At 45.1% G+C, this 24,150-nt stretch overlaps 1 protein-coding gene across 2 annotated transcripts in view; it reads right to left on the bottom strand.

Moving 5' to 3' along the window:
* The window catches only part of LOC105487037 (adhesion G protein-coupled receptor E1), a 51,558-nt gene extending 46,244 nt beyond the window's left edge, over nucleotides 1-5,314 (bottom strand). For both annotated transcript variants that reach the window (XM_071085946.1, XM_071085947.1), the window contains exons 1-2: nucleotides 5,227-5,314; nucleotides 1,932-1,994 (exon numbers count right to left, since the gene is read on the bottom strand). In XM_071085946.1, coding sequence (XP_070942047.1) covers nucleotides 1,932-1,994; nucleotides 5,227-5,257 — 94 coding nt within the window. In that variant the 5' untranslated portion in view covers nucleotides 5,258-5,314. The remainder of the gene's footprint in view (nucleotides 1-1,931; nucleotides 1,995-5,226) is intronic.
* Nucleotides 5,315-24,150: the final 18,836 nt, after the last annotated feature.

Below are 24,150 nucleotides of genomic sequence, written 5' to 3'. Positions count from 1 at the left end.
ATGAGCCACCATGCCCGGTCTATTCCTTTTTTTATTTACCCACGTTACTTGCCTACATGCTTCCAGATCCTGGCTGAGTTCCAGAGGTATAAAGATTAATACAGCCTCTTCCCCACCCTCCAAGGGCTTTCTGGGATCAATAATAATGATGGCTGTTTTATCAAAGATAATCTTTTTGGAAATGTTTTAATGGAATTTTCTCTTTTCCACGTATATGGATGTGACTACTCCCAACCCATTTGAGAAAGATTTCATCTCATTTAGGAGAACTGGAGATGCTTTAGCACCAGACACACAATAAGAGCAAAACAGTAATGTTTACTTTTTAATTACCAAATTGGTTGGTTGAGTTCTCAGAAAGCAAAGACGTGAATGGGGAAAAAGATATCTTAAAAGTCCCTATAAATATTTCAGGAGCCAGCTGGACACAGTGGCTCATGCCTGTAATCCCAACAATTTGGGAGGCTGAGGTGAGAGGATTGTTTGAGCCCAGAAGTTTGAGACTAGCCTAGGCAACATAGCAAGACCCCATCTCTACTATTTTAAAAAATCAAGAAAATTAGTCGAGTTTGGTGGTGCGTGCCTGTAGTCCCAGCTACTCGGGAAGCTGAGGCGGGAGGATCGCTTGAGCCTGGGGGTTCGAGGCAGAAGTCAGCCATGGTAGCACCACTGTGCTCCAGCCTGGGTGTTCGAGGACTGCAGCATCAAACCCCCAGGCTCAAGCAATCCTCCCGCCTCAGCTTCCCAAGTAGCTGGGACTACAGGCACGCACCACCACACTCGACTAATAATATATAAAATATGTTTTATATATTAATCATGTATTATATTATACATTATATATTATTAATATATAATATGCTATATATTATTAATATATGAATACTATTAATATGTATTTTAATAATACAATACATTATATATTAAAGTTATGTAATATATTATATAAATGATTTATTATTGTATAATATATAATATTTTATATATCATATATTGTTATATCATTATATAATACATTATATATTATTATTATTAATATCTATTTTATATATAAAATTCTCCTGCTTCAGCCTCCTGAGTAGCTGGGATTGCAGGCATGTGCCATCATGCCCAGCTAATTTTTGCGTTTTTAGTAGAGATGGGGGTTTCACCATCTTGGCCAGGCTGGTCTTGAACTCCTGGCCTCGAGTGATCTGCCTGGCTCGGCCTCCCAAAGCGCTGAAATTATAGCGTGAGCCAGTGTGCCCAGCCTACAGTTTCTTTATCCACTTGTTGACTGATGGGCATTTGGGTTGGTTCCACATTTTTACAATTTCTCGATGCCCTCTTCTTTTCGCTCCCTTTCCTCCTCCTTTTCCTCCTCCTCCTCTCCTTGCTTTTATTTTATTTTTAAAATATATTTTATATGTAAACAATATATAAAACATATATATTATATTTATAAAACATATAAAATATATTTATATATTAATAAAATATATGTTATATACTAATAATATATAATGTATGCATTTAATATAAATATGTAGTGGATATATTTTATATATTTAAATATATATTAATATTTAAAAATATATACTACATTATATATACACACACTATATCTATCTATCTATCTATCTATCTCAGGTGGTTTCCAAAGCTACCTCTTTGAAGTTAAGTTTCACAACATCCCTATTGTTATCTGTATTTCACAGCTTGGGAAACTGAAGTTCAGGGAGGTTAGGTGACTTATCTGAGATCACACAGCTATTCTAAGTACAAAGGAAAGATCCTGAAGTGAGAATCAGGAGACCTGCATATTAACCCTTGCTCTGCCACTAACTAGCTCCCAGCAAGCATCTGGATGAGGCTCAGCTTCCTGGGATATTTCCTGGGGAGAAAACGTTCTCCACCCCTTCCGGTATCTGCATTCTCTCTGGCCAACTTACCCTTCGTCGTTGGTTTCAGTGTGGGTCCTGTGTGCCTTTCCCAGCTGTGCATAACACAACATCCTGTGAAGAGAGAAAAGAAAATCACCATGAACCACCAAAAGAAAACCTTTTGGGCTCAATCTGCAAAATTACTCCTGGCTTGGCCCCACGGAAACAGGTTTGAAGAGGCTAGATGACAAACCTAGTTAAGGAACAAACAGGCCGGGCGCGGTGGCTCAAGCCTGTAATCCTAGCACTTTGGGAGGCCGAGACGGGCGGATCACGAGGTCAGGAGATCGAGACCATCCTGGCTAACACGGTGAAACCCCGTCTCTACTAAAAATACAAGAAAATTAGCCGGGCGAGGTGGCAGGCGCCTGTAGTCCCAGCTACTCGGGAGGCTGAGGCAGGAGAATGGCGTGAACCCGGGGGGGCGGAGCTTGCAGTGAGCCGAGATCGCGCCACTGCACTCCAGCCTGGGGCACAGAGCAAGACTCCGTCTCAAAAAAAAAAAAAAAAAAAAAAAAAAAAAAGGAACAAACATACACTATTTTGCATAAGCTTAACAATGACCGTTCCTGGTTTTCTGCACTTTGTTTTTGCTTTTCATTTTGTCTGTCTTTATCTTCTTTTTCTTTTTGATTAAATAGTTCCAGGCTAAGCACTATGGTGCACACCTGTAATCCCAGCACTTCGGGAGGCCAAGGTGGGTAAATTCCTTGAGACCAGGAGTTCAAGACCAGCCTGGACAATATGGCAAAACTCCATCTCTACAAAAAATACAAAAACTATCTGGGCATAGTGGCACATGCCTATAGCCCCAGCTACTCAGGAGGCCAAGTTGGGAGGATCACTTGAGACCAGCAGTTTGAGACCAGCCTGGGCAACACAGTGAGACTTCGTCTCTACCAAAAAAAAACTTTTTTAATTAGCTGGGTGGCGGTGACTCCTTGTAGTCCCAGCTACTCAGGATGCTGAGGTGGGTGGATTGCTTGAGCCCAGGAGATTGAGACTGCAGTGAACCAAGATCATGCCACTACTCTCCAGCCTAGGTGACCCTGTCTCTAAAAAAAAAAAAAAAAAGTTCCAGTTGATTTTCTAAAGCATACATTAAAGCATGCATTCTCAAAAGGGGTGATATCTCCCCCAAAGGACTCAAACTTGGTTCTCAGGAAGAGATTTTTTTAAGCTCACTCTTTTATGTATAAGATACATATGTATATACAGAAAATACATATATAGATATACAGTGTGTCTATAGTATTAAAATTTCGTGACAGGGTAGGGCAGTTCATTTTTCTTTTCTTTTCCTTTCTTTTCTTTTTTTCTTTTTTTTTTTGAGATGGAGTCTCGCTCTGTTGCCAGGCTGGAGTGCAGGGGTGGGATCTAGGCTCACTGCAACCTCCAACTCCCTGGTTCAAGCTATTCTCCTGCCTCAGCCTCCCGAGTAGCTGGGATTACAGGCACATGCCACCACGCCCAGCTAATTTTTGTATTTTTAGTAGAGACAGGGTTTCACTGTGTTGGACAGGATGGTCTCGATCTCCTGACCTCATGATCCGCCTGCCTTAGCCTCCTAAACTGCTGGGATTACAAGCGTGAGCCACCGCACCCAGCCCATTTTTTAATGTTTAAAGGCAATGCAGCCCTGCAGCATTTAGGTCTCCTGCACCATCATCATTATCTCTATCATTATCACTGTCATCATCACCATCATCATCTTCATCATCACCATCATCATCATCACCATTATAATTGCCATCATCACCATTATCATCATCACCATCAACATTATCACCATCATCACCACCATCATCACCATCATCACCATCTTCATGGTCATTATCACACCATCATCACCATCATCATCTTCATTATCCCTATCATCACCATTATCATCCTCATCATCATCATCATCACCATCACCATAATCATTACCATCTTCATCATCACTATTATCACCACCACCATCATGATCATCACCATCATTATCATCACTATCATCATCACAACTCTTTGCTGATTAGCTTCAGGGCAGAATAAGGAGTGTTAACAGTTAATACCATTGCCAACACCCCAAAATAACAACGCTACATTCCTACATTTGATGCCCACAGGCCACCTATTTCTTCTAATGTAGCCTGCTGGTCAACAGGTCCCACAGATCCAAACTCCCAAATTCTATCTATTATTACTAACAAAAATTCTTCTGCTCATTCATTAATTATTTTAGAGGCAATTCAGCATACTGTTTAGGCATACAATGTCTGGAGTCAAAATGCTTGGGTTTAAAAATCTGGCTTCACCAATTAATGATTGTGTGGCCTTGAGGAAGTTATTTAATCTCTTTGTGCCTCAGTTTCCTCCTTGTTAAAATAGGGGATTCAGATCCACTGTACAACAGCAGAGGAAACCCATACTTGCTACTTAGAATATGTCCCCGATATCCTCCATTCTTAAATGTGATCCAATGACCAAAATACACAAGACATAGAAGAAAAACCAGAAACATGGAAGATAAACAAGGTTGAGACAAACTGACACCTGAAGAAAGAGAAATAAGAGCACAGGAAGGGTCTATCTCATTGTTCAGGACTCAGCTCGAATTGCCCCTCCTCAACCCCAGACTTCTCCCTTCAACATAACCCCCAACCACATTCTGTAACAACTTCTTTCATAGCACTTATCGCTACCTGAAATTCCTATGTTTACTTATAATTTGGGGCAACATAGTGTAATGGAAAAGCTTACAGACTCTGCAGTCAGACTGCCTGGCTTGAAATCCTGCCTCTACCCCTTATTGACTAAGTGGCCTTGGGAAAATTATTTTATCTCCTTTGCCTCAGTTTTCTCATCTGCAAAATAGGGCTAATAATAACCCAATGTCATAGAAATGTTGTGACAATTGGATACATTCTATGTTTAAAGAAGTTACAGCAGTGCTAAGTGGACTATGATTGTTTGTGCCTTCTTTCCCGTCTGCTCCTACCCACTAGAATATCAGCCTCAAGAGTGCAGGAACTTAGTCTTTTTTTCTCACTGCTATACCCTCTAGTGCCTAGAACAGCACCTAAGACACAGGAAGTGCTCAGGAAACACAGGTCAAATGAATGACTATTGAGAAAAATCTAATCTGACAGATGGACTTCCCTGGGCAATGGAATTTTGTCAAAAGTTCCCCGAATGAAGGTGTTTGCAGTATCCAGCCTGGACTTACGATCTCTTGGCTGGACCATCCATGGCCCTCCCATTTCCCCTGAAGCCTATTTCCAACCCAGGCCTCCCCTAGCCCCCCATTCAACCTCACACTTACCCCAGAAAAGGAGCAGGTTGAAGCCACGCATTATGCTGTGGTTCTGTCATTCAAAGAGAAGCAGCTTTTCTACACCCTGGGTTTTCGGTAACCAGAAGGTGTGGGAAGAGGGGAAGGCGGAGTCAGAGTTGCTCAATGCTGCCCGGTCATCACAGCCCTTTTTGCTGAGTTGCAGACAGCCTAGAAAATCCTAATTTCCCCCCTTTCTCTGCAATAAAGAGAAGTTAATCTGCCTAATGCGTACCATTCTCTCTCTCTCCTTCCCACCATCTCTCCCTTTTTCTTTCCCATCAACATCTATCTCCCATCTCTCAACACCTTCTTTCATTGCACCCAATAAAGGAGCTTCCACTTCCTGCCTCCAGTGAAGCAAATCTCAGCCTTTAGGATCTCTTCCCAGTCTCCCGTATAACAGCCATCACAACCATCATGTACCAGGCACTGTGCTAGGCACATTGACAACAAAGTGTAATTTCATTATCATGTCAACCTCGTAAAGTAGGAATTCCCCTTCCTCCCTCCATTCACCAACAAAATGGAGACAGACTTGCAGAGGAGCTATAACTTGTCCAAGATCTCTCAAACCTGAGATTTGAACCCAGGACCCTCTGACTCCAGAGTCAAGAGCTTTAACTATCTTATTTTCCTTCAGATCTCAACTCTGTCTAACCACTATACAGCAACACTTCCACCCCATTCCCAGCTTCCTAACTCTCTCTGGTAACATCTTAGGGTCTCACAAGGGCAGACCCTCAGACAAGGATTCTAGCAAAAATAGTTTATCAAGAAGGTGACCCCAGAAAACGCCAGCTGGAGGAGAAAGTGGAACAGGAAAGGCAAAGAGCCAATACCGGGTGTGTCTTCAAACAAGTTACATGGTGAGAAAGTGGAACTTAACCTCCCCAGGTACGTCTGGGAAGTGGCATGGAACATACTCTTCAGTTATTCCAACCGAGGGGTGAGGGAGCTGAGGTATTTATATCCCACCTACTGTCAGTCATGGGTTGACTTGAGACTTGCTCCTAGGGGGTGTCAACCCCTTGAAACTTCAGGCCTGGCCTCCAAGCAGATAGAATGTGCTGCAGTTGATATAATCCCACTGATAACAAATTGCAGTGACTGGCAGATATTGAAGTAGTATCATCCATCTGGGGTAATACCCAAGGTTCATTGCCTCACACCAAGGAAATAAAAAATGCAGACACGGCCAGGCGCCATGGCTCACACCTGTAATCCCAGCACTTTGGGAGGCTTAGGAGGATGGATCGCAAGATCAGGAGTTCAGGACCAGCCTGGCCAAGATGGTGAAATCCTGTTTCTACTAAAAATACAAAAAATTAGCCAGCAGGTGTGGTGTTAAGTGCTTGTAATCCCAGCCACTCCGGAGGCTGAGGCAGAGAATTGCTTGAATCCAGGAGGCGGAGGCTGCAGTGAGCTGAGACAGTGCCACTGCACTCTAGCCTGGGCAACAGAGTGAGATTCCATCTCAAAATAAAATAAAATAAAATAAAATAAAATGCAGACACAAAAAATGAGTTTTAGAGCAAAGGTTTAGGCCGGGCACAGTGGCTTATGCCTATAATCCCAGCACTTTGGGAGGCCAAGATGGGTGGATCACCTAAGATCAAGAGTTCGAGACCAGCCTGGGCAACATGGTGAAACCCCATCTCCACTAAAAATACAAAAAAATTAGGCAGGCATGGGGGCACATGCCTGTAGTGTCCCAGCTACTCAGGAGGCTGAGGCAGGAGAATCACTTGAACCTGGGAGGCGGAGGTTGCAGTAAGCAGAGATGATGCCATTGCACTCCAGCCTGGGCAACAGAGCAAGACTCTGTCTGAAAAATAAATAAATATATCAATAAATAAATAAATAAAGTGTCTAACTTCACAGGGTTTGAGGGTTAAGGTGATACAATAATAAAACCTTGCCTGGGACAGATTAAATGCTTAAATACTATTAGTTATTATTGGCATGATTATTTTTCCACCATACTAAATGGTCGCAGCTACTCCTAGAAAAAAATCCTGATACCAGCAAAACTTGAATTGGAGAAGCCAGCAAATTTCATATCAGACAGAACCTTGTAATGTGGGTGAAAGAGTTTAGGCTTTACCCTCGGGGCAATAAAAGGGGGTTCAGCAAGGGAGCCACAGGCTCAGGTTGGAATTTTACACCTGTGTTTTGTAGGTGGGTATTGGACAGGATGGGCTCACAGATAAACAGACAGGGAGGAGGCTGGGGATATAGCCAGGAGAGAGAGAAGTCTGGAGCAGGGGCTGTAGTGACGGAGAAGAATTTAGGAGACAGGAACAACCGAATTTGGGGACTGTCTGGATGTAGCAGGGGAGTTTGAGACAGAAGAAGGAGTTGACATTTGCAGGCTGGGCTAAAGAGTTGGAAGGTTTTGCAAGCAAGCTCAGATCCCTCCTGGGGATGGGGATGGGATGAGGTTGGCCACGGACCCGGCAGCTTGGGGAAAACAAAGATTAAGTATACGATTGATCCGGAGGTCAGAGTCCTCTCGAGTCTTATGGGACTGAAACCAAGATACCAGCAGGGCTGCACTCCTTCCCGAGGTTCCAGGGCAGAATCCGTTCCTTGTCTTTTCCAGCTTCTGGAGGCAACCCGCATGCCCTGGCTCACCGTCCCTTCCTTCCCATGCAAAGCCAGCAGCTAGCAGCTTCAAATGTCTCTTGCGTACTCTAAATCTCTTGTTCTTGTTCTCTCTCATTTTCCCTCCCTCTTGCTCTCTCATTCTCTCTCTCGCTCTCCCTCTCTCTTTTTCTCTCTGTCTCTCTCTAGTTCTCTCTCTTGCTTATTCTCTCACTTTTCCCTCCCTCTTGCTCTTTCATTCTCTCTTTTCTTCTTTTTTTTTGAGACAGAGTCTCACTCTGTCACCCAGGCTGGAGTGCAGTGGTACAGTCTCGGCTCACTGCAACCTCCTCCTGTCGGGTTCAAGCGATTCTCCTGCCTCAGCCTCCCGAGGATAGCTGGGATTACAGGCATCTGCCACCATGCCTGGCTAACTTTTGTATTTTTAGAAGAGGTGGGGTTTCATTCACCATATTGGCCAGGCTGGCCTCGATCTTCTGACCTCAGGGGATCCACCTGCCTCGGCCTCCCAAAGTGCTGGGATTACAGGTGTGAGCCACCGCACCCGGCCCAGTGTTCTCTGTCTTGTTCTCTCTCTTGTTGCTCTTATTCTCTCTCTCTCTCTCTCTCTGTATATCTCTATCTCTCCATCTCTATCTTTCCATCTGTCTCTCTCTGATCCTCCTGTCTCCTTCTCATAAGAATTCTCGTAATGACATTGGGCGGAGGTTGCAGTGAGCCGAGATCGTGCCATTGCACTCCAGCCTGGGCAGCAGAGTAAGACTCTGTCCCCCAGCCCGTCCAAAAAAAATTATAGTCCTTAACTGAATCCCATCTGCAAAAGTCCCTTTTGTCATAGAAGGGAACACATCCATGGGTTTTAGGTATTAGGCTGTGGATGCCTCGTGGAGGGAGAGGAGGCCCCTTTATCCCACCTACCACAGGCGGGGTCTCAGGTCCTGGTGAGAACCTGAAGACCCAAGACTCCAGATACCCTTCAAACCTGCGGAGGTGACCGAGGTTATAAAGACCGTCCTGCAGCGGCCCTGCAGGGTTGCGGGTGGGGGTGTGAGAATGAGAAGAGGAAGGATATGGAAGAGGAAATCAACAATTCTGGCCAAGCAGCTTATAAAGTCTAACCCCTAATGACTTCCCCAGCAAAGGGGAATACAAGGGACTCTCAAGATTGAAGAAATAAGCCTGGGGAGTTGTAGGAACATCACTTACTGTCACACAGAGTGCAGGGAAGGGACAGGGAAGCTGAGGAATCCCTGCCTAACCTGTCCATGCCCTGCTTAGAGTCTAAACCCTTCCATGGCTCCCTATTGCCCTCAGGATGAAGTTCAGGCTTATTAATACGGCACTCAAGGCTCTACTTAGTCTGACTCTGGTCTCCCCCTAAAGCTCCAGTGATGAGCTAGACACAGTGGCTCGTGCCTGTCATCCCACCCCTTTGAGAAATCAAGGTGGTAGGATCTCTTGAACCCAGGAGTTCAAGGTCAGCCTAGGCAACATACTGAGATCCTGTCTCTACAGAAAAAAAAAATTTTTTTTTAATTACCTGGGCAGAGTGGCTGGTGCACACCTGTGGTCCCAGCTACTCAGGAGGCTGAGGTGGGAGGATCGTTTGAGTCCAGGAGTTCAAGGCTAGCTTGAGCAACATGGCGAAACCCCATCTCTGCAAAATAAAATTTTTAATAAGCCAGGCATAGTGGTGCATGCCTGTAGTCCCAGCTACTCGGGAGGATTGCTTGAGCCCAGGAGGTCAAGGTCACAGTGAGCCATGATGGCACCTCTACACTCCAGCCTGGGCAACAGAGTGAGACCCTGTCTCAAAACAACAACAACAACAAAAAGCCCCCCAGTGATTATAAAATACTTGAAGCCCCTGTTGTGGGTGCAGTCAACGCTCTGCCCGCTGGCCTTTCCCAGGTTGGTGCACCCATCCCGGGGCTGCTGTGAGTGAGTGCTGCCTATAGTAGCTCATAGCTCACAGCTTCCCCCTTCTCCTCAGCTGTGCAAACCCTCAGACCCAGCCCACAGCCATAACGGATGGTCACAGAAGTGCAGAAGGCCAGCCCCGTGCCCCCAGGGTGAGATCAACCTGGTGGCGCCAATCACACTCCGGGGCTCCCCATGGGATCCAGCTAAGGCTGGACTCCAGCTGAGACCACTTCCTTGCTTAGTTCTTTCCCTTGCTCTGTCCTGATCTTCTCCCTCAAAAACACCTGTGCACAAGAAACCTCACAGCAGTTCTACTTCAAACTCTCTCTCTTTTTTTTTTTTTTTTTTTTTGAGACAGGGTCTTGCTCTGTTGCCCAGGCTGGAGTGCGATGGCTCAATCACAGCTCACTGTAGCCTCAACTGCCTGAGTTCAAGCAATCCTCCCACCTCAGCCTCCTAAGTAGCTGAGACCACAGGCGTATACTACTATACCCTTCTTTTTTTTTTTTTTAATAGATGAGCTCTTGCTTCATTGCTCAGGCTGGTCTCAAACTCCTGGGCTCAAATGATCCTCTTGCCTCAGCCTCCCAAAGTGCTGGGATTACAGGCATGAGCCACCACACCCAGTTCTCTCGACGCCAAGTCTGAAACACACATTCACCCCAATCCTATGCAACCTTTCTGCATAAATATCACCTCCTCCAGGAAGCCTTCCTTGACTTCCACTTGAGAGTGAGGTGCCTCCTCCATCCTCCCCCCGATCACCATAGTCGGTATTATCTATACTTGCTTGAATGTCTGTTTCCCTCAAAAGACTGAGCATTTTCTCAGGGCAGGGAAATAATTTCATTGGCTGTTGTATCCTAGAAAATAAAGAAACAAATGAGGAAAAAAAAGGGAAGAGAAATGGATGAATCTACTAACCTTTGCATCCCTACCCCGCTGCCCCAGAAAGAAGACCACGATTCTTGAGGGGGTGAGAAGTGAATAGCAGCTGCCCTTTTGCTGGAGAAAAGAATCAGGGTTTCTAAGAGGGAGGTGGATGCAAAGACCTCATCATCCTCCAAAGACTTCATGGTTTATCTATGACTCCTAAGGCTCTTTCTTTAAAGGTAGGGGTGGTTTCTCAGGAATCCCCAAGACTCCTCTCCCCAAACTCAATGATTCTCTAAGAAGACTCAGCATACAGTCATGCTAATGGCTACGATCTATTACAGTGAAAGGATACAGAGCAAAAATAAGAGGGAGCCTGGCGTGATGGCTCACGTCTGTAATCCCAGCGCTTTGGGAAGCTGAGGTAGGTGGATCGCTTGAGGTCAGCAATTCAAGACTAGCCTGGCCAACATGGAGAAACCCCATCTCTGCTAAAATACAAAAATTACTACAAGTCTGTAGTTCCAGCTATTTGGAAGACTGAGGTGGGAGGATCGCTTGAGCCCAAGAGTTCGAGGCTGCCATGAGCCATAATTGCACCCCTGCACTCCAGCCTGAGTGACAGAGGAAGACCCCCATCCCTAAAAACAAAAACAAAAAAAATTGAGAAGCCATTCTGACGGTCCCACTTCTAGGTCACTACCCAGATGAAAAGAAATCACTTTCTCAAAAAGATACCCACACTTGTGGTTTTATCACAGCACTATTCACAAGAGCAAAGATGTGGAATCAGTCCAAGTGTCTATCTGCAGGGAACTGGATAAAGAAAATGTGGTGGATATGTCCTGGGTCTGTCCCGCAAACCCTGGCTGACGGGACGAAATGAGTACTCAGACACAGGTATGCAGTGTAAGAGCAGCTAGGTGACTGCCTGGCTCTAGCAGCCAGAGAGCAGCCCTGAGAAGTTGGAGCTGCTTGCATTTATTCAGTGTGGGCACAATGCCGAAAACATGGAGCACACACAACCCGCAGGTAATTAACATTTATTCTTCCCATTCCAGGGAACATCACATACGCAGATGATCAAAGATCAGTTCCTGGTCAACACAAGTAAACAGGCCTGCTTAAGACAAATTTGCCCACATTCCCTTGTACCTACGTCTTGCCCTCTGCCTCAGGGTTATAGAACAGTTGCCTTCAGCTATTCTTCCCCCAGGGCTCTGCAGAATATTCCGAACTTTCAGAAGGTTTGAGTCCTTTCCTTATAGTTTTTCCCACCACTCTGACCGAACACCCACATATATGAACCGTGAAATACTACTCAGCCATAAAAAAAGAATGATATCTTGTCTTTTGCAACACTTGGATGGAACCGAAGGCCCGTTATCTTAAGTAAAACAACTCAGAAACAGAAAGTCAAATACCACATAGTCTCACTTACAAATAGGAGCTAAATAATGCATGCACATGGACGTAGAGTGTAGAATAATAGACACTGGGGACTTGGAAGGGTGGAAGGGGAGTGAGGGATGAGAAATTACTTAGTGGGTGCAATGTATATGGCTCGGGTGATGGCTACACTAAAAGCCCAGACTTCACCACTAAGTGGTACATCCATGTACCAAAACTGGCCTTGTACCCCACATATTCATGCAAATTTTTGAAAAAAGCAAGAAAAGAAGCCAGACGCAAAGAGGGAATAAACTAAAAGGATCTTGTATTATTCAAGGTTCCCCAGAAAAACAAAACTAAGAGGAGAGACAGAGAGACAGAAAGAGAGACAGAGAGGGGGAGACAGAGAGTCAGAGAAAGAGAGAGTGATTTTAAGGAATTGGCTCATGGGATTGTAGAGGTTACAAGTCCAAATTCCCTAGGGCAATCTGACAGGCTACAGATTCAGGTAAGAGGTGATACTGTAGTCTTGAGCCCAAAGGCTTAAAGCACAGGCAGAATTTCTTTCTTTTTTTAAAATTTATTTTATTCATTTTTTGAGACAAAGTCTCACTCTGTCGCCGAGGCTGGAGTGCAATGGCATGATCTTGGCTCACTGTAACCTCTGCCTCCTGAGTTCAAGTGATTCTCCCACCTCAGCCTCCCGAGTAGCTGGGATTACAAGCGTGCACCACCACGCCTGGCTAACTTTTATATTTTTAGTAGAGACTAAAAATGGGGTTTCACCACTTTGGCCAAGCTGCTCTTGAACTCCTGACCTCAGGTGATCCACCCGCCCTGGCCTCCCAAAGTGCTGGGATTACAGGTGTGAGCCACTACATCCAGCCTTGTTTCTTTTTAAAAATTTTTTTTAAATTTGTATTTTTAGTTCTGGGGTACATGTGCAGGATGTGCAGGTTTGTTACACAGGTAGACATGTGCCATGGTGGTTTGCTGCACCTATTATCCTGTCACCTAGGTATTAAGCCCAGCATGTGTTAGCTATTTTTCCTAATACTCTCCCTCTCCCAATCCCACTCCCTGACAGGCCCCAGTGTGTGTTGTTCCCCTTCCTGTGTCCATGTGTTCTCATTTTTCAGCTCCCACTCTAAGTGAGAACATGTGGTATTTGGTTTTCTGTTCTTGCATTAGTTTGCTGAGGATAATGGCTTCCAGCTTCATCCATGTCCCTGCAAAGGACACTATCTCATTCCTTTTTATGGCTGCATAGTATTCCATGGTGTATATGTACCACATTTTTTTAATCCAGTCTATCATTGATGGGCATTTGGGTAGATTCCATGTCCTTGCTATTGTGAGTCGTGCTGCAGTGAACGTAGGCATACATATATCTTTGTAATAGCATGATTTATATTCCTTTGGGTATATTTGCAGTAATGGGATTGGTGGGTCAAATGGTATTTCCGGTTCTAGATCTTTGAGGAATCGCTACACCATCTTCCATGATGGCTGAACTAATGTACTTCCACCAACAGTGTAAAAGCATTCCTATTTCTCTGCAACCTCACCAGCATCTATTGTTTCTTGACTTTTTAATAGTGGTCATTCTGACTGGCATGAGATGGAATCTCACTGTGGTTTCAATTTGCATTTCTCTAATGATCATTGATGTTGAGCTTTTCTTCATATGTTTGTTGACTGCATGAATGTCTTCTTTTGAGAAGTGTCTGTTCATATCCGTTGCCCACTTTTCAATGGTGTTGTTTGTTTTTTTCTTGTAAATTTGTTTGAGTTCCTTGTAGATTCTGGATATTCGACCTTTGTCAGACGGATAAATTGCAAAGATATTCTCCCACTCTGTAGGTTGCCTGGTCACTTGTTTTTTATTTGTTTGTTGCTTTTGGTTTTGTTTTTTTGTGTTTTTGTTTTTGTTTTTGTTTTTTTGAGACAGAGTCTTGCTCTGTTGCTCAGGCTGGAGTGCAATGGCACAATCTCGGCTCACTGCAGCCTCAGCCTCCTGGGCTCAAGTGATCCTCCCACCTCAGCCACCCCAGTAGCTAGAACTACAGGCATGTGCCATCATGCCCAGTTAATTTTTTGTTTGTTTGAGATGGAGTCTTGCTCTGTCACCCAGGCTAGAGTGCAGTGGCATAATCTCGGCTCACTGCAACCTCTGCCTCCTGGGTTCAAGCAATTCTCCTGCCTCAGCCTCCCATGTAGCTGGGATTACAGGCACCCACCACCACGCCTGGCTAATTTTTGTATCTTTAGTAAAGACAGGGTTTCACCATGTTGGCCAGGCTGGTCTCGAACTCCTGACCTCGTGATCCACTCTCCTCAGCCTCCCAAAGTGCTGGGATTACAGGTATGAGTCACCAGGCCCGGCCGTTGCCTGTTCACTCTGATGACAGTTTCTTTTGCTGTGCAGAAGCTCTTTAGTTTAATTAGATCCCATTGGTCAATTTTTGCTTTCGTTGCAATTCACAGGCATAATTTCTAAACCTCTATGTTAAAGTTTGAAGTCAGAATTCCTTCTTCTTCGGGAAACTTGTCTTTGCTCCTAAGGAATCCAACTGATTAGAAGTGGCCCACTTACGTTATAGAGAGTCATCTAATTTACTGAAAGTCAACTGACTATAAACATTAATCATAACTGAAAAATACCTTCCCACAGTCTAGACAGGTTGACACGTAAAATTAACCACTCTAAGCCTACGTATTTGAAATTCTAGAAAACACAAACCACATATGGTTAGCGGTAGAGGAAGCAAATCAGCTGTTACCCAGGGCCAGGGGTGCAGGGAGGGATGAATTACAAGAGGGTCCCAGGGGATTTAGGGGGATGATAGAAATGATCTATGCATATTTTTTAAGACGGGGTCTTATTCTGTAGCCCAGGCTGGAGTGCAGTGGCGCAATCTCTGCTCGCTACAACCTCCTCCGCCTGGGTTCAAGCAATTCTCCTGCCTCAGCTTCCCAAGTAGCTGGGATTACAGGCATGCACCACCATGCCCAGCTAATTTTTGCATTTTTAGTAGAGACGGGGTTTCACCATGTTGGTCAGGCTGGTCTCCAACTCCTGACCTCGAGTGATCCACCCGCCTCGGCCTTCCAAAGTGCTGGGATTACAGGCATGAGCCACTGCGCCCGGACTGATCTATATTTTTTTACTGTAGCATTGTAGCAGTGCTTGTCAAAACGTCACATTGTACACTGCCAAAGGATGCCATTTGTTGTACACAAGATATTCCTTAATGAAGTTGGTAAAATAGGCCCCAAAATAGAAGAGCACCCACCATCCTGTCAAATTATTTTATGGTGCATGTTGCATGAGGGGACCTCGTTATTTTGTTGGTGCCTGTTCTACAAAGCAACCAAATTATTTTATGGTGCCTGCTAAATGGAGGAATCAAATTATTTTATTGTGTATGCCATATAAAGGGATCTAATGACATCTGTTTTGAGCGTCTGCAATGAAATGTGATCTCTTAAATTTCTTTTAATATAGAGTTGATTTCGTCGCTCAATGATAAAGACGTGTGACCAGCCGGGCGCGGTGGCTTGTGCCTGTAATCCCAGCACTTTCGGAGGCCGAAACGGGTGAATCACCTGAGGTCAGGAGTTCGATGTAGGGTCCAGTCCTACGGGGCTTAGCGGGTGTTCTCCCCATGTGCGGAGACGAGAGATTGTAATAAATAAAGACACAAGACAAAACGATAAAGAGAAAGCAGCAGGGCCCAGAGGACCACTACCATCAAGATGCGGAAACCGGTAGGGGCAAGTGGTTGACAAGGCGAAGCAAGTCACGTGATTACAGGATAGCGGGCCCTTCCCTTTTAGGCAGCCGAAGCAGAGACAGAAGGCAGCATACGTCAGTGTTTTCTTCTCTGCACTTGTAAGAAAGATCAAAGACTTTAAGACTTTCACTGTTTCTTCTACCGCTATCTACTATGAACTTCAAAGAGGAACCAGGAGTAGGGGAGGAGCATGAAAGTGGACAAGGAGTGTGACCACTGAAGCACAGAACCACAGGGAGGGGTTTAGGCCTCCGGATGACTGCGGGCAGGCCTGGATAACATCCAGCCTTCCACAAGAAGGTGGTGGAGCCAAGCGTTCCCTGACTCCTCCAAGGAAAGGAGACTCTCTTTTGAGGTCTAAGTAACGGGTGTCTTCCCAGACACTGGCGTTACCGCTTGACCAAGGAGTCCTCAAGCAGCTCTTATGCGGGCATGACAGAGGGCTCACCTCTTGCTTTCTAGGTCACTTCTCACAATGTCCCTTCAGCACCTGATGCTATATCCACCGGTTATTCCTAGGTTATATTAGTAATCCAACAAAGAGTAATATTAAAAGTTAATGATTAATAATTTTTATAATAATGATTGATAATTGTTCATGATCTAATTTGTATTATGACTATTCTTATTCTAACTATCTTCTTTATTATCCTGAAACAGTTTCTGCCTCCAGTCTCTTGCCTCGGCACCTACGTAATCCTCCGCCAACAGTTTGAGACCAGCCTGGCCAACATGGTGAAACCCTGTCTCTACTAAAAATACAAAAATTAGCCAAGTGTGGTGGTGCATGCCTGTAATCCTAGCTACTTGGGAGGCTGAGGCAAGAGAATTGCTTGAACCCCAGAAGCAGAGGTTGCAATGAGCTGAGATCATGCCACTGCACTCCAGCCTGGGCAACAGAGCAACACTCCATCTCAAAAAATAATAATAATAAAATAAAATAAATTTTAAAAAGAAAAGAAAAAGACATATGACCTTATAAACCTTAGCAACAATCTAACCACATACTTCCTTAAAAACTAAAATAAAGCAACAAAAACTGGCGCAATTTTTGTTTCCTAACTGCGTGCTGCTGATAAGAAATACATCTTGGAGGCCGGGCGCGGTGGCTCAAGCCTGTAATCCCAGCACTTTGGGAGGCCGAGACGGGCGGATCACGAGGTCAGGAGATCGAGACCATCCTGGCTAACACGGTGAAACCCCGTCTCTACTAAAAAATACAAAAAATTAGCCGGGCGCGGTGGTGGGCGCCTGTAGTCCCAGCAACTCGGGGAGGCTGAGGCAGGAGAATGGCGTAAACCCGGGAGGCGGAGCTTGCAGTGAGCTGAGATCCGGCCACTGCACTCCAGCCTGGGCGACAGAGCGAGACTCTGTCTCAAAAAAAAAAAAAAAAAAAAAAAAAAGAAATACATCTTGGAAACCTTTCCGCAGTCCTGTTTAGAGCTCGGGGCACAGGCTTGTGAACTTACACAGTATGCAGCTGTGTGTTTACCCAGTCCCTTTGCAAGGGTTACCTAACGTCTGCAAGCATTGCTATGCACAGACTCCTCCTCTGCAAATTTCTGCAAGTGTTTCTGGCTGAGCTCCAAGCCAGTTCCCTGAATGGTTTTACTTATCCTTGCAATTCACAGGGGGCAGAAGAACCAGCTAGAGGAACTGACACTCTAGACTGTCTTTGGACATTACGAGAAGATGACGCAGAAGAACGTGTGAAAATGCAAAATGACTGAAGAAAAATATAATAAATCATCATATTTATCCCCAAAGATAGGACCCCTGAGACCAGGCGGATGGGGAGCTGAATTTGAAGGAAGTGGGTCTCAAAGAATCTAGAGAAAGGAAATGGATCTCCAGGGCTAAGTCTCTGCGAAGGTAGAGGGTTCTTGGAAGTGGAGGAGTTACAAAAGATATAGCCTAAATAAGGGGCAATAGACCAGGCACGGTGGCTCACGCCTGTAATCTCAGCACTTTGGGAGGCTGAGGCAGGCGGATCACGAGGTCAGGAGTTCAAGACCAGCCTGGCCAATATGATGACACCTCATCTGTGCTAAAAATACAGAAATTAGCCAGGTGTGGTGGTGGATGCCTGTAATCCCAGCTACTCGGGAGGCTAAGGCAGAAGAATCGCTTGAACCCAGGAGGTGGAGGTTGCAGTGAGCCAAGATCGTGCCATTGTACTCCAACCTGGATGACAGAGCAACACTCTGTCTAAAAAAATTTTAAAATAAGGGGCAATATATTCTGTCAGCTCACAGAATGGGCTTTTCTGGCGGATAGACCTAGTTTCACTGTATTGGTCTGTTAGGAATGGCATAACTAAGTACTACAGACTGGATGAAGGTTGGGTTTTTAAAATTATTATTATTGTTTTTGCTTTCGTTTTGAGATGGGGGTCTTGCTCTGTTGCCCAGGCTGGAGCGCAATGGTATAGTTATAGCTCACCACAGCCTCAGCCTCCTGTGCTCAAGCCATCCTCTCACCTCAGCCTCCAGAGTAGCTGGGACTACAGGTGCAAGCCCCCATGCCCAGCTGATTTTTAAATTTTTTGTAGAGATGGGGGGTCTCACTATGTTGAACAGGCTAGTCTTGAATTCTTGAGCTCAAACGATCCTCCCAGTTTGGTTTCCCAAAGTGCTGGGATTACAGGCATGAGCCACTGCCTGTGGCCCAGACTGGGTGGTTTAAACAACAGAAATTTGTCTCAATATTCTGGAGGCTGGAAGTCCTAGATCAGGTGTCGGTAGGGTTACTTTTCTCCTGAGGCCTTTCTCCTGGCTTGTAGACAGTCATCTTCTCCCTGCGTCCTCACATGGTCATCCTTCTTCTGTTCATGTCTGTGTCCTAATCTCCTCTTTTTCTTTCTTTCTTTCTTTTTTTTTTTTAAGACGGAATCTCACTCTGTTGCCCCGGCTGGAGTACAGTGGCACAATCTCAGCTCACTGCAACCTCTGCCTCCCAGGTTCAAGTGATCCCCCTGCCCCAGCGTTCCGAGTAGCTGAGATTACAGGCATGTGCCACCATGCCCAGCTAATTTTTGTATTTTTAGTAGAGACATGGTTTCACCATGTGGGCCAGGCTGGTCTCGAACCCCTGACCTTAAGTGATCCACCCGCCTCAACCTCCCAAAGTGCTGAGATTACAGGTGTGAACCACCATGCCCAGCCCTAATCTCCTCTTCTTGGAAGGACCTCAGTCATACTGGATAAAGACTCACTCATATGATCTCGTTTTAACTTAATTACCTTTTTAAAGACTCTGTCTCCAAACTCAGTAACAATTAGGGGTGCTGAAGGTTAGGACTTCAACACAGGAATTTGGCAGGGGACACAACTGTGTCCCTAACACTCATATACCAGCTCCAACTGCTTACTGTGTACCCCTAACACGTGACTTCCTTAGCCTCTCTGATCCCCATTTTTCTCATCTGTTTGGAAACCAAAAATAAAATTCAAAGCCCCCCTGCCAGCCATCGGAATGGATCCCTCCTGTCAGTCAAGGGCATTCCAAAGTTAACCTGAAAAACTTCAGGCCAGGATGAGAAGAGAGGGTCAGAAATGCCTCATTCTACCCTCCTCCCTTTTGGAATTCAGGAAGAGATGACCAGCACTAACATAAATACAGACCCTAAATCTGGTAAGAAACCTTTACAATCTATTCTCTCTGAAGCCTGTTACCCGGAGGCTTCATCTACGTGATAAAACTCTGGTCTCCACAACACCTTATTATCATAACCCGGACATTCCTTTCTATTGATTCCAGGTCTTCAGATAATAACTTACTTTGAGAGGCTGAGATGAGCAGATCACAAGGTCAGGAGTTCGAGACCAGCCTGGCCAACATGGTGAAATCCCATCTCTACTAAAAATATAAAAATTAGCCGGGCATGGTGGTGCGAACCTGTAATCCCAGCTACTTGGGAGGCTGAGGCAGGAGAATTGCTTGAACCCGGCAGGCGGAGGTTGCAGTGAGCTGAGATCATGCCACTGCACTCCAGCCTGGGTGACAGAGCAAGACTCCATCTTGAAAATAAATAATAATAATAATAACTTAAGTCAACCAATTGCCAATCAGAAAATGTTTAGATCTACCTATAACCTGGAAACGCCCCACTTCACGTTATTACCACTTTTCCAGATCAAACCAATGTATATCTTACAGGTATTGACTGATGTCTCCCTAAAAGGTATAAAAGCTAGCTGTACCCCAACCACCTTGGGCACAGGTCATCAGGATCTCCTGAGGCTGTGTCACAAGTAGGTCCTTAACCCTGGCAGAATAGACTTTCTAAATTGATTGAGACCTGTCTCAGATACTTTGGGGTCCATGTACTCAAAAATAGATATTGACAACCAAAATGAGTGACTGAAAACAGGTGTTTCATTAATTGAAATGTATTGAGCCAGCTAGAGGGTACACCCAGGAAAAACAGACTCACCTGGTGCTGTCTGTGTTTGTTTGTTTTTGTTTGCTTTGAGAGACAGGGTCTTGCTCTGCCACCCAGGTTGGAGTGCAGTGGCGCGATCTTGAGCTTGCTGCAACCTCTGCCTCCTGGGTTCAAATGATTCTCCTGCCTCAGCCTCCCAAGTAGCTGGAACTACAAGTGTGTACCACCACACCCAGTTGATTTTAGCAGAGATGGGGTTTCACTATATGTTGGCTAGGTGGGTCTCGAACTCCTGACCTTAGGTGATCTGCTGGCCTTGGCCTCCCAAAGTGCTGGGATTACAGGCATGAGCCACTGTGCCTGGCCTGGAGCTGTTTTTTCCAAAGAGGTTCTTAGGAGGTTCAGTATTTATACATTTTCCCTGAAAAGGGGAAGGCTGGCAGTAAGAGGAGTGGTGACATACTTGTGAGACTTTAGTTAGCGTAAATGTACTGTCTATGAAAAGATTAAAACTCTGTGAAATATTTGAAGAGATTTAGTTTGAGCCAAATATGAGCGACCATGACCCATGACACAGCCCTTAGGAGGTCCTGAGAACATGTATCCACGGTGGTCTGGGTGCAGCTTGGTTTTATACATTTTAGGGAGGCATGAGACATCAATCAGATACATTTAAGAAATACATTGGTTTGACCGGGCACGGTGGCTCATGCCTGTAATCCCAGCACTTTGGGAGGTGCTGACAGGTGGATCACGAGGTCAGGAGATCGAGACCATCCTGGCTAACACAGTGAAAACCCATCTCTACTAAAAAAATACAAAAAAATACAAAAAAATAAAAAAATAAAAAATAACTGGGCATGGTGGCAGGAGCCTGTAGTCTCAGCTACTTGGGAGGCTGAGGCAGAAAAATGGCATAGACCCAAGAGGCAGAGCTTGCAGTGAGCCCAGATCATGCCACTGCACTGCAGTTTGGGTGACAGAGCAAGACTCTGTCTCAGAAAGAAAGAAAGAAAGAAAGAAAGAAAGAAAGAAAGAAAGAAAGAAAGAAAGAAAGAAAGAAAGAAAGAAAGAAAGAAAGAAAGAAAGAAAGAAAGAGAGAGAGAGAGAGAGAGAGAGGGAGGGAGGGAGGGAGGGAGGGAGGGAGGGAGGGAGAGAGAGAAAGGAAGGAAGGAAGGAAGGAAGGAAAGAAAGAAAGAGAAAGAAAGGAAAAGAAAGGAAAGGAAAGGAAAGGAAAGGAAAGGAAAGGAAAGGAAAGGAAAGGAAAGGAAAGGAAAGGAAAGGAAAGGAAGAAAGAAAGAAAAATACATTGGTTTGGTCCAGAAAGGCGTGGCAACTCAAAGCGAGGGGCCAGCAGGAGTGGGGGGTTCCAGACTATAGGCGAATTTAAATATTTTCTGGTTGACAGTTGGTTGAGTTTGTCTAAAGACCTGGGATTGATAGAAAGGAAATGTTTAGGTTAAGATAAAAGATTGTGGAGACCAAGGTTCTTTTGAAGTCTTATAGCAGTTCCCCTTAGAGAGAATAAATGACAAATGTGTTTCCTATTCAGATTTTTTTTTTTTGAGATGGAGTCTTGCTCTGTTGCCCAGGCTGGAGTGCAGTGCAGTCGTGTGATCTTGGCTCACTGCAACCTCTGCCTCCCAGGTTCAAGTGATTCTCCTGCCTCAGCCTCGCAAGTAGCTGGGACTACAGGCACGTGCCGGCACACCCAGCTAATTTTTGTTGTATTTTTAGTAGAGACGGGGTTTCACTATGTTGGCCAGGCTGGTCTCAAACTCCTGACCTCATGATCTGCCCGCCTTGGCCTCCCAAAGTGCTGGGATTACAGGTTTGAGCTGCTGCACCCAGCCTCCTATTCAGATCTTTAAAAGATGCTAGACTCTTAATCTCTTCAGGATTGAGAGGACCTGGAAGAAAAAGATGTAGCTATGTTAATAGAGATTCTTTACAGAGGCAAATTTTCCCCCACAAAGGACTGCTTTGCGGGGCCATTTCAAAACACGGCAAAAGAACGTATTTTGGGGTGAAATAGTTTTACTTTCTTCTTTGTCACATTATGTTATGCCAGAGTCAGGTTGGAAAGTCAGTCACAATATATAGGGTTAAATAAAACCCATCTGATGAGAATGTATGGTTTGTAGGGCATGACTTTCCAGACACCTTAGATAGGAATTTGGGCAAGATTTAAAAAGCAAACAAACAAACAAACAACAACAACAAAAACCAGCTTAGTCTTCACTACATTAAGAAAAGGTGAACATTGAAGAAAAAGAGACAGAAGAAGCAGGCGTCTTGGGGAGGGGTGAAGGAACAATTGATCTCATCTTGTCTTTGTTCTGTACCTAGGAGGATAACCTAGTAACGGACATTATCAGTGTGGAGTGTTTTGAAAGAGTTGGTTTCTGCTGAGCCCTTAGGGAAGAAAGCTATTAACAAAGGAGCAGCTGGGTGCAGTGGCTCACACCTGTAATCCCAGCACTTTAGGAGGGCCACGCAGGCGGATCATGAGGTCAGGAGACTGAGACCACACTGGCCAACAGGGTGAAGCCCTGTCTCTACTAAAATACAAAAAAATTAACCGGAGGGTGTGGTGGTGCCTGCACCTGTAGTCCCAGCTACTCGGGAGGCTGAGGCAGGGGAATTGCTTGAACCCGGGAGGTGGAGGTTGCGGTGAGTCGAGATCGCGCCACTGCACTCCAGCCTGGGTGACAGATTGAGACTCTATCTCAAAAAAAAAAAAAAAGAAAAGAAAAGAAAGAAAAGAAAGAAAAAATGCTCTCGTCTGACAGATGCAGCACAACTCTCAGAGTATCTGACTCAGCTCAGTTTAAGTTTCAGTCCTCAGCTGGGCATGGTGGCTCACGCCTGTAATTCTAGCACTTTGGGAGGCCAAGGTCAGGGGATTGCCTGAGCTCAGGAGTTCAAGAACAGCCTGGGCAACATGGTGAAACCCAGTCTGTATTAAAAATTTAAAAAAATAAACAAAAACTAGCAGGCCGTGGTGGTGCACACCTGTACTCCCAGCTCCTTGGAAGGCTGAGGCAGGAGAATCACTAGAACCCAGGAGGCGGCAGAGGTTGCAATGAGCCGAGATCATGCCACTGCACTCCAGCTTGGGCAACAGAGTAAGACTATGTCTCCAAAAAACTAAATAAATAAAGTTTCAGTCCTCACTTTATCCCTTATCCTGGCACCTTTCTGCAAAGCACAACTGTACAGAGACACTGGCTTCCCATTATGATTAGAAAAAAATGTCAAGTTTTCACAATTGTTTGTCCCTGATGATCTCACCACCTCCTCCTTTCCCCTCCTTACTCACTGGGTGCCAGGCCACTCTGGCCTTATGACTATTCTCTCTCTCTTTCTTTCCTTCTTTCTTTCCTTCTTTCTTTCTTTCTTTCTTTCTTTCTTTCTTTCTTTCTTTCTTTCTTTCTTTCTTTCCTTCCTTCCTTCCTTCCTTTCCTTCCTCCCTCCCTCCCTCTCTCCCTCCCTCTCTCTTTCTTTCTTTCCTCTCTCTCTCTCTCTGTCTCTCTCTCTCTCTTTCTTTTCTGAGAGACTCCAGCTCTATATCCTAGGCTAGAGTACAGTGGTGGGATCATAGCTCACTGCAGCCTCAACCTCCTGGACTCAAGTGATCCTCCCTCCTCAAACTCCAAAAGTACTGAGATTGCAAGCATGAGCCACTGCACTTAGTCATTATGGCTATTTCTTGATTGCACCAAGCTCTTTCCCTAGTCAGAGGTTTCAGCCTGCTGTTCCTTCTGCCTGGAATACACATGTTTCAGCACACTCTTTGGACTTGGATCTCAGCTCAAATATCAGAGAGGCTTTCTCTAGTCACCCAATCAACAATAACCATCCACCACCATCGAGCAGTTCTTTGGCATAATTTTTTCTTTCTTTCCTTCCTTCCTTCCTTCCTTCCTTCCTTCCTTC

Source organism: Macaca nemestrina, chromosome 20, assembly GCF_043159975.1.
Source record: "Macaca nemestrina isolate mMacNem1 chromosome 20, mMacNem.hap1, whole genome shotgun sequence".
Taxonomy (NCBI): domain Eukaryota; kingdom Metazoa; phylum Chordata; class Mammalia; order Primates; family Cercopithecidae; genus Macaca; species Macaca nemestrina.
This window is presented reverse-complemented; position numbering and strand designations above follow the sequence as displayed.